This window comes from Psittacula echo, assembly GCF_963264785.1.
Source record: "Psittacula echo genome assembly, chromosome: 21".
NCBI classification, from domain to species: Eukaryota; Metazoa; Chordata; class Aves; order Psittaciformes; family Psittacidae; genus Psittacula; species Psittacula echo.
Window position 1 is genome coordinate 1658865 of NC_137757.1, and position 10825 is coordinate 1669689.

At 56.1% G+C, this 10825-nt stretch overlaps 1 protein-coding gene across 1 annotated transcript; it reads right to left on the reverse strand.

The window, feature by feature from the left end:
• Positions 1 to 1477: 1477 nt before the first annotated feature.
• Positions 1478 to 7467, reverse strand: TMEM222 (transmembrane protein 222). The gene is made up of 6 exons (XM_080632321.1): positions 7352 to 7467; positions 6232 to 6316; positions 5626 to 5657; positions 4790 to 4886; positions 4570 to 4700; positions 1478 to 4025 (listed from the first exon to the last, which is right to left on the reverse strand). Exons 1-6 carry the CDS (start codon positions 7462 to 7464, stop codon positions 3938 to 3940), a joined length of 546 nt encoding a protein of 181 aa, XP_080488447.1. The 5' UTR covers positions 7465 to 7467; the 3' UTR covers positions 1478 to 3937.
• Positions 7468 to 10825: the final 3358 nt, after the last annotated feature.

Consider the following 10825-nt stretch of genomic DNA (forward strand, 5'->3'; position numbering starts at 1 on the left):
ACCCCAACCCATGCCTCCCAAGGAGCACCCCCATGTCCCTGTCCACCAAGAGACACTCCAATCCCACCCCACCACACCTCATTGTGCTGCCAAGGACACCCCAATCCCCCTCCTCACATCCCTGTGTGCCCCCCATGACCTCCTTCCCCATCCCAGTGTGCCCACAGTACCCGTGTCCCCTTCCAGGAGCACCGCGCCGTGAACCTACCCGCATCCTGCACCCTGCACCGGAGCAGGGGGGGGTCGGACACACACGCACGTTACCGGTGTCACCGGAGCGGGGGGGGGTCGGACACACACGCACGTTACCGGTGTCACTGGGACGATGCCGCCGCCGGTCTCCGGTCACCGGCCCCGCTCGGGGGTGTTCCCCCCCCCGGAACTGAGCGGCACCAGCAGTGGGTGCAGGCGGCAGCACCGGCAGAGGGTGCTGCATCCGGCCCCCCCGCACCAGTCAAACCAGTCCAACCTCCCCTGAGCCGCGGGGGGGAGGGGGAGACCGTCCTGCTTTGCAACAGCGAGCCGCGATGGGGGGGATGGACCAGCGCAGCCCCCCCACAGGGAGGGTGAGAGGAGCCAGACCCCCAACTCCCCCCCCCAGCCCCACCACGGTGCACTGGGCTGCACTGGGCTGGAATGGGCTGCACTGGGCTGCCCCATGGCTACCCCCAGCCCCACTCCCTGTGCTGAAGCAGCCCCAGCCCACAGGAGCAGGGGGGTTGATCACGCTGCACCGTCGCATGCGGAGGGCACGAGGCTCCGTCACACTGATCTGCTTCCCTGTGGCACATCGGGATGGATCCCACTTCCCGGCCTCCTCCCCGGCTCCCAGCAGTGTCCTCCCAGTCTGGGCTGTAGGAGAGGGAATGAGGAGCGGGATCTCACGTCCCAGCCTCCGGGCACAACCAGGTGCTGAGTGTGACTACCCCGGCTGCTTCCATGTAACCCGCAGCGTGGTTCGGATGGAGGGAGGGGCTGAGCAGGATTGGATCCAGGTGGTGGTTGTGACATGGCTGCTCCGTTCCATCCCTGAGCCTTCTCCACAACCCCATTCCCGGCTGCTCTTCCCACTCCGCACAGCTTTGTCTTCTGGCTATGGAATGGAACAGACACGCGGCTGCAGCAGCATCAGCAACCAGTGCAGTGCTCCAAGGCCCAGCTCCCACGATCCCAGGCCAGGCAGTGGTACCCTGTTGGGAGCAGGGAACACAGGGCTGGATCCGCACACCCCGCTTGGCTCCGGCTCCTGTGCTGCCAGGGAACAGAACAGGGAGGCCAGTGCAGAGCCCCTGCTCCTCCCAACCCAGCCACAGTGGCACATCCCTAGCTCCAAGAGATGCTCCCTGCACTGTGGCACTTGGGCCCCTCCTGTCCCCAGACTCCATTCCTTGGGGCAGGAGAGGAATGGGAAAGGGGGAACCTCAACGCTGCTACTGGCTGAGTGCTGGGAGGAGAAAGAGTCTTGGAAGCACTTGGAGACATCACAGAAACGAGTTTATTCCCCCCCTCAGGATGCTGAAAGCACAGAAGCAGTTTCAATATTGACAGAGGGACCCAGCGCCCCGCAGGGAGCAGGAGAACAGAGGAGGGAACGACTGGAGAGCAACGCCAGAGCTCTGCCCCACAACTACGGGCAGAGGGAAGGTGAGAGACAGAGTGAAGCTTTAACGTGGCTTGTGCAGGGAGGCACTGTAAGGAGCCAGCGGTGAGATGAGGGGAGCTGCAAGGAGAGGATGCTGCTCATCCACCTCCCGCACCAGAGGAAGCAGCACACTCCCCACACAGTCACAGCGACAGGAAGAACCCAACCAGCCCAAAGCCTTTGTGGTACCGCAGCTCTGGGCTTTGGTGTTCCCTTTGGATGCCATTCCTTCCATCTCCGCTGGTGGAAGCGGGATGGCTGCAGAGCCAGGACATGGGTGAAGCACTGCCCTTCTCCCCAGCAGCCTCCGTCCTGCTCTGAGCCCATCTCCTGCTGCTCGAGCAGTCGCCATTGGAACCCAGTTCTGGTTCAAGCATGAGGAGCAAAGGAGGAGGTGGGGAATGGCACTGAACGTGGCTTTGGGAGTGCCAGGAGCAGGGAATGTGGCTGCAGCCCCGTCTCAGCTTCAGGTCTCAGCTTTGGCAACGCTCGCACTGATATCACACTGATCCCACGTGTGAGACACTGAGACTCGAGGTTATTGCTATGGTGTAAGAGGCTCCAGCCCTGGGGCCAGGGGCTCTGAGCACATCCTTGGCAGGTCACTGAGGAATCAGACTCGCATCAGGAGCAGAGGCAAAGGACCAACCCCTCCTGTTCAACTGGCTCGTCCTGGGGTGCTTTACCAGACAGCGAGGAGGGGAGCTGGGAGACACCTCCAGACACCACCCTTGCATCATAAGGTTCTCTTTGATCAAGAGCTTGGCTTCCTCATCAGTGCCAGGCCCAGTGCCCTCAGGCTTGCTCTCCACACAGGCTTGGAATGACTGCACAGAGCAGGCACCAACCTAGGTCCATGCAGTGAGGTCTGTGCATCTTCACCCACTCCACAACAGCCAGTACCAGGTGACACACAGCAGGATGCTGAGGGGAAGGGGTATGTGAAGTGACTGAGGGAAAGGAGGAAATGCAGGTATGGAGCAGTCAAAGAGGGGTTCCCATCCTTCCCATAGGGCTGGAGGAGTTGGGAAAGCTGTCTCCTTCCCTCTGCAGTCTGGGAGCCCTGCTCAACTGCACATCACCCTTTAGCCACACGTCTGTAACAGGCTGCCTGGCTCAGAGCCCCCAAAAAGCAGCATCTGAGGCCAGAAAGTCCCCATAGGAGATCCGGAGCTAACCCCCTACTACCTGTCCTGTCCCATCCAGGGCTTCAAAGGGCCACCAGCCCCTTGATGCTGCCAGAGCAGCATCTCTCACATCAAAGCCAGTCCTGCAAAGCACTTCAGAGCTCGTGCACCACCCTGGAACCAGCCATAAGGAACCCAGGGGCCAGTTTAATGCTGCAAAACCCAACCAGAATCACATCATCTTCCAGTCCCTTCACCTCTTCTGTTAAGCTCTCATGGCCCCGGGTCTCAGATGCTTTCCAACCCCTACACTGAGCCTCCCAGAGACCTGTACCTGCTGCTCCAGCTGCCTCTGCAGGCTCAGTAACGCTGCAACACACAAAGGGCATGGGAGCAAAGGCAAGGAAAGTGGCTGGTGAGCAGTGTAACGACAACCCGAGCTGCTCCAAGCACAGGCAGAAGCAGGGATGCTCTGCGTTCTCTGGCACAAGCTAAAAGGGACTCAGCAGTAGGCTCCCAGCTCTGCAAGAGGCCATTGGAAGCGTGCGGCCTGCCCTGCACCCTACCAAGCTGGTGGATGGACTTTGGTGCCTTCCTGGGCTCCCCAGCAGGACGGCATGAACTGGCCCTGCCGCAGAGCGCTCCTCAGAGGAGCATCAACACCTTCCTGTCACCAATGGGGTGCTGCGGCACCTGACGTCCCCAGGAGGAACCCCACACCTCCACCTGGAACCGTGCTACAGGAGAGACAACAGCCCCTTGGTGGAGACTGAGGAAGCAGCTGATGACCTCTGCCCAGAGGAAGCAACCAGAGAGAACCTCACAAGGGGCATCTTGTGCTCCTGAACCAGGAGGCAGGGTTTGCCTTGTGGCTGTATGTGGTGACGAAAGGAAGGTGCCCACACCTCCCTCTGCTCTCCTGGCTGCATTCCTATCTACCAGATTGCAGCAAGACAGAGATTAGGCAGCTGTGGAAGCCCTGCCGCTGGGAGATGCCACCAACAACAAAAACAGGAGGGAAAGAAGCTTCAAGAGGAGCTGTTTACAATGGAGTGGAGCTGCCACCTTCCCTGGAAAACTCCTCCCAGAGTGCCAGGCCTCCACCTTGATGCATCAGTCACAGTCTCTTCCTTTGCATGCCCATGGAATGGGGAGTTCAGAGCTGCCATCACCGCAAATGAAGAGTGAGAACCACGGTCACAATCACCCCCAAGAAGAGGACAAAGGGCAGCCAGGTCTTCACAAATCCCCCTATGCTGCAAAACAGGACAGAGGAGAAGTGTTTAAACATGGGAAATTAGTAGAGAAAGCCAAAAGGGAGCTTCCAGCTTCAATTCAGGCAGAGACCAGCACCTTTTGAACCTGCAGAGAGGAGCGGGGATGGAAGAGCACCAAACATGAAGCCCTGTTACAAGGGCTGACTGCTGCTGTATTTAACCAAGACAACAGGGGAGAGAAACCAGTAACCCTTGCAGACAAGCTATGCTGTGACCTTATGTTCTGACCTACCCCAGCCAAGAGACAACACAAGGGGGGGATCTGCTGTAGTGAGCATTTCCCAAATCCCAAGTGCCATAAAGGAGCTGCCAGATACAGTATTTTGGGAGGAGCATCTGGTGCACTCTTGGTTCTCCTCCTAAGTACTGGAAGTGACAGCATCACCTACCAGCAACACCCCCACATGTTGTGGGGGAGAGATGGTTCTCCCTTCTCCCCAGGACAGGCTCAAGCTATAGAAGGCTTGGAAGAAGGAAAGAAATAACTCCTGTGACTGCTGAATTAGGCTGTTCCTCCACTCACCTCACATACTTCCCATAGAGCAGGGAGAAGAAGCAGAGTTTCACCATGTTCCAGGAGGTGCTGTTATCGTATCTCATCAGGTTTAATGCCAGAGCTACGTGAGAATGGCAGTTATCACAACAGAGGTTGTGCTGCAACACAGAAAAGGGCACAGCATTAGAAACCCTGTTCTTGAGGCTTCCCTCCACACACAGCCAGGACATCATCACTAGAACCATACCATTCGGTGCTTGTACTCCTCTGAGGCATCGTGGACAGCCGTGTCCCAGGCATTGGAACCGGTGGAGTATACTTTGCTGGGATCCAGTTTCCAGTACCTGGAAGCATGAGAACAGATCCCTTCGCATCACTGCTGCACCTTCACAACTTCCTGCTCTTCCCAGCAGGAAGATGCTCAATGAACTTAAGAGAAATCCACAGCCTCAAGAGTCATCAAATCCCAGCCTGGTTTGTGTTAAAGGGACCTTAAAGCTCCTCCAGCTCCAACCCCTGCCACAGGCAGGGACCCCTTCCACTGGAGCAGCTTGCTCCAAGCCCCTGTGTCCAACCTGGCCTTGAACACTGCCAGGGATGGGGCAGCCACAGCTTCTCTGGGCACCCTGGGCCAGCGCCTCAGCACCCTCACAGGGAAGAGCTTCTGCCTAAGAGCTCATCTCAGTCTCCCCTCAGGCAGGTTCAAGCCATTCCCCTTGGCCTGTCCCTACAGGCCCTTGTCCAAAGCCCCTCTCCAAGTTTCCTGCAGCCCCTTTAGGCACTGGAGCTGCTCTCAGGTCTCCCCTTAAGGAGCCTTCTCTTCTCCAGGCTGACCCAGCCCAGCTCTCTCTCTCTCTCCAAGCCATTGGAGCATCTTTGTAGCCAAGAGAACATTCAGAGCCCTGGGGCACAGATAAAGCTCTGGACTGCTTTCACATCCCAGCACACGAAACATGGCCATTCAAAGTGTAAAACTGCTGTGACTGGCACACAAAACCCAGGCACCTCTCCTCCTCCCCCCAAACCCCATTAAATTCTGCAGGTTAGTTGGTTAGTTGGATAAGAACTAACAGGATCACTTACTTCACTGGCTTCCCAAATGCCATGTTGTCTTCCTAGAAAAGAGGAAAACCGTCTCAAGAGGACAGAAGGCAGCACAAAATCTATGACATGCCTCTTGCTGGAAGTCCATGTCCCAGCTCACCACCACTTAGTGAGGAAGCTGCCACATTGCCTCAGCAGCCTCTCATTTGTGTGTCTGGGTTTAGGTTTCAATTGCTTTCATACTCCCAGGCACACTCTAGACATGGTGACACCATCTACCTTTGTGGTAGAAATGCTTTGTTCCCTAGCTTTTCCTTGTTTTCAACTGTTAATACTTTGTTAAATGTCCCAAATTATTCAGAGCATTAATTATCCCAAATTAAAACTCCCTCACTTTTAAAAATTCTTTAAAATTTTTAACTTTTAAAATCCACTGAACTATAACCTTACTGTTAAAGTCCACTGGACTATAAAGCAGCTTCGAGGATTAGCACATACCTGGTGCCAAGCAGCACGATTGTTACTATGCTGAGGAATTTGGAAGGCAGCTTCTACTCCTCACCTTACTGTAATTACACCAGTGAAGGTGAGGAGCTGCTCAAGCGCCTGCATCCTTTACCCACTGAGCATCCATCATCTACTCACGGAGACAAAGTACGGCCCCGCGAAGTCCCGAATGACTCCGGTTGATGTGCAGATCCCCATGTGGCCGATGATTGGGAAGAGCCACCTGTGGAGGCAAGAAACAACCATCACCTGAGGTGTGTGCCCCCCGATCACACCGAGGGCATGCAACTGCTGCCAAGAGCACACCCAACCGCACGGCATGGCAGAGACAGGCACAGTTAACACATTATACGTGGCTGAGAGCTTGCACAGCAAACCAGATGTAAGCACCCCAGGCAGAAAGCAGGGATCCTGGCTCCAGGAAGAGCATTCCCTCCCCTAAATGATCCCATTGTTTCAAAGACTTTCTCCTCCCCACCTGTGCAAGGGTTTACCAGCCAGAAGGTATGGCTGGATATAACACTGTTACAGCACTTCAGAGGGGACACTTCTTCCTTCTCCTAATTCTCCTCTCAACACTCTTTCAATTCTCCAAGGATGCCAGGAAGTGTCAGAGGGAGAAAACAGAGCTGTTACTGAGTATAACACTGACATTCCTGCTGCAAAACCATATCAAGAGGAAGATGTCCCTATTCATCAGGGAATGACCCCACAGATACGATGCCATGTGAATGACAGCAGGACAGGTCTCTTCACCAGTCCCAGCAGGAAATAAGGATAAAAGCTTTGGAAAAGAAGACCAAGGTGGGAATCTTAAGCCACTGAAAAGAGGTAAAACCAAAGCTGGTTTGTGGCCGGATGGGAAAAATCAACAGGGAAGCTGCAGCTTCCCCTCACAGGAAGGTTTAACAGTGCCATTCCCAATCTTGGCACCCACACACCCTGTCTTGTACCTGACTTTCCACTCTGGCTCAGCCAACACCATCCCCTCATTGGCACCGGAGGGGAAGAGGAAGGACAAAACCGAGCCTCCTCGTTCCCAAAGCCGCGTTTTACACCTGATTTATCCCACAACCGGAGGGAAACTGGGAAGCTCTCCTGGAGCTCCACAAGGCGCATCGCCTCCTGACCCATCACGAGTGAAGCGCACAGACGCCGCTCAAGCCATAGGGACGGCCCCAGCAGCCAGACCCCGTTCGCCCTCGCTCCCCACCCGCACCCAGGTTACCGGTTACCCCGGTGACGGCCCCACACTCACGTGAGGACGGGGATCGGGGTCCACACCACGCAGTACGGGAAGCGGCCGCGCTCCGCCTCCAGCCCGGCCCCGCCGCCGCCGAACTGCTTCATCTTGGCCTCCGCTTCCGCCATCCCCGGGCGCGGCCCTGCCCGCCGCGGGCCGTCACTTCCTGGAGACCGCGCTCGCTGCCGGGCACGGCCGGTAACCAGGAAGTGCTCGGCCCTGTCCGTGGGGGGCAGCACCGGGAGGGGGGCCGGGAACCCCCCTGCCCCTCGGTGCGGCTCCTCCATAGAGCCAAAGGGGGAGGAAAGGGATGAACCCCCTCAGAGTAGGGACCGCAAAGGGCAGGAAGAGCGTTTACAACGGGAGAAGCGGTTAGGAAAATAACCATTGCTTTATTGGTTGGATTCAAACTGCACGGGGAGCGGAGGGAGAAATGGGTTTGTTGCAGGCTTCACCCACCAGGGATAACGTGCTGCAGGAGGGGGAAGAAGGGGGAGGACGATTCCTGCTCTCATCGTGTCCTTCCGTGCGGTCCTTGGCTCATGCCCTCCGCACACAGAGCCCTGGGGCTGCAGTGCCCATCTCCATCCTGGTCGTGGTGCTCCACCGCACCCAGTCAAGGGGTTCTGCTCATCGGCGCCTTGGCTTGCACATGGCCGGGATCTCCTCCCATGCGGCTCCTTCAGTCAAGAATTCCCTCTGCTTTCCCATACCTGCCCTTGCCCAATGATGAAACCAAGTCCACCCTTCCCCATTCATCAATGCACTTGCTGTTCTGAGGCTGCATTATATACCAGTGAAGCGTCCAGCTTGAAAGCCTCAGAGGGGTGCCAATGCGGGGCTGTGGAATGGCAGTAGGAAGGGCTGGCTAACAGTCCAGAGGTGGCCTGCACACCCTCAATACATACTATGTATGTTGTAGGAGTACTCAGGCTTCAACCCAACTGGCTTAGTAACGCACTGCAGAATACATTTCCTAACATCCCACCTTATTTCCTAGTCTAGCCCACATTTTAGGACAGCCCTTCCAAGAGGGAAGGAGCTGCTGGGTGGAAGCAGAGCCCTGAGTGCCCCAGGTCCAGCTGCAGCACGGGCATCATCGCAGCAGGACCTGTCACTGCATGAAGAATCAATCAGGAGCCTGAGATTGTGCTCCTGGGAATGGGAGCATGAGGGAATGCACAAACCAGTCCAGTTCCAAACTTCCATGCTGGCACTTCGGCTCCTCATGGACACTTCCCATTGTGGCACTTGGGCTGGAAGATGCATACAGAAGTTGTTTGTATTTCAAGTGAACACTTTCTGTTCGATGAGGAAAAATCCTTACATTGATTTGCTTGGGGCTAACATAAATATCAGAGACTGTTAAAAACCCATGTTCACATCAGCTCATGTGGGCCTGGCACGGTCCTTGGATCAGGCAATGGATTTGCTCTTCCTGCTTGTGTTTCGGAGGCTGCTCAGCAGCCTATCACCAGGGAGCAGCTCCCTTGGCAAAGCCATGCAGCAAGGACAATGCCAACAGCCACGGCAGCACACGTCTCCCTGCAGTGCAGCCTCACTGCACGGGCAGGGGCAGTTCAGCTCATTCCCTCCTCACCCAAGGGCCGGAAGGCAAAGGCAGCTGCTGGAGCATGGGGAGAACACTGCCTTAGGCTTGAGTGACAGGAAACCATACTAATAGCAATAACACAAATCACTGCAGCACTCCTGTACTGCACAGCTTTGTGTTTGTCAGGCGAGCAGAAGGGCTCTCCATCCCCAGCACCGCACTGGCACAAAAAAGAGGTGAGCTGTAGCTGCCAGTAGGGTCTTCCTAGTGACAACTGGGAAGCTGCCGCTGCTCTGTGCCTATTGATCGAAGCAGAATACAAAACACCTGAAGTCAGCAGGGAAAAATAGCTGCAGTTGGGAAAGGAACTGCGGGGGGGGGGGGGGGTAGTGGTGGGGGAGTGGACACGACAGGGAGGGGAGAGCAGGTAAGAAGTTCTCCATGCATAAAATGAAAGGTCGGGCTTTTGATTGCAGCTCTCCCGCCCGCCGCCAAGGCTGGATCGATGGAGGGAGCAGGAATGCTGCCATCATTGCCTCTGCAATCTCTCATGTGAGAAATAAAAGGTTTCACTCCCATTTCTGCCAGCAACTTGCCACCGTTGTCTGCCAGGACGCGGCTCTACCTCCTGTCAGGCCAGAGCATCCTCAGGACACAGAAGACGTTTGACTGCTCAGTGCAGGTGCCAGCACACCAGAGTCTTTCTGAAGGGGAGTCCATCCACTGCTGCCCAGACCAAGCACTCATGTGGGTCTGTGGAAGCCCAGCACCACCGTGGCTGGAGCTGAGCTTGCCAGGGGATGCAGTTTCCTCCCTTTCCCACCTCAGCTCATCGTGGAGCCTGCAAGCAGCAGGCACCCAGCCAGCTCCTGTTCAGAGAGCGGCTTCCTTGGGAGCCTTCCCTGTTGTGACAGCTCAAACATTGCAGGACTGCCAGAACCAAACCACTCAAGGAAGAGATCCCCTCCCCCTGCTGACATTGTCAGCAGAGGCAGCAGCACCACAGTACAGGAGCCTAGTGAGGATGTCACCACCGAGGCGTCCTTCCCTGCGCTGGAGGTGATGCTGGGGTGGGCTGCTGTTCTGTTGTTCCCTCCCTGTGGTCTGTGCCTGCTGCAATCTGACAGCTCCAAATTGCTCAGCAGGAACCAGGAAAGTCACTCGCATCTGTGTTGATGGTGCTGCTCCTCACCAGTGCCAGAACAGTCGCAAGCTCAGCCGCCCACCCCAAAAGCATGCCCCTAAGCCATTGCAGCCCCCAGCTCTAACCTGCAGGGCTTTGCTGCTTCCCTGGCACTTGAAAGCTGCATCTCCTCTCCCTCTCCAAGTGACACAGCCCACCCACAGGGCAACTTCTCTGGTTAAAGGAAAAACCACCAGTTTCTCAGGGACAAAGTGGAAGGGCTCAAAGAGCCAAGTGCAGTTCACAAGGATTCCTTAGCTACCACATCCAGCTAAAGGCCCATCTTTTCTCCTTGCTGGCCCCAGAAGGGGTCTTGACCAGCCTCACCTCCTGCAGCAGCAAGGCCTGAATCAGCTCCAAGGAGCAGAACAAGCAGAGGCCTGAATTCCTCAATGCAGCAGCAGCAGGCAGCTTCCCGACATCCTGCTCCCATTTTGCTCAGACAGGAGCCATCTCAAGCCCTTTGCAGATGTGTTCCTGGCACTGGGAAGTGTTACATCAGAGAAAAGTGACCTCATCAGCAGGGCTGGGACTGCTCCTCTCCCCACATCCCAGCACATGTCCCTCCTCAACCCAATTCCTTTACCTAAATCACAACCAAAAGTCATTTGCTGGGTCCTTCTACCCATTTCCACCCACAAATTAACCACTTGGCTTTCCCTTCCCCACTTCCCTTGTCCAACCATTCACTCCACTATCTGACCCAATTAGCTGATTGCCAATTCCAGCTGTGGATGCACATTGCTTTCTTAGA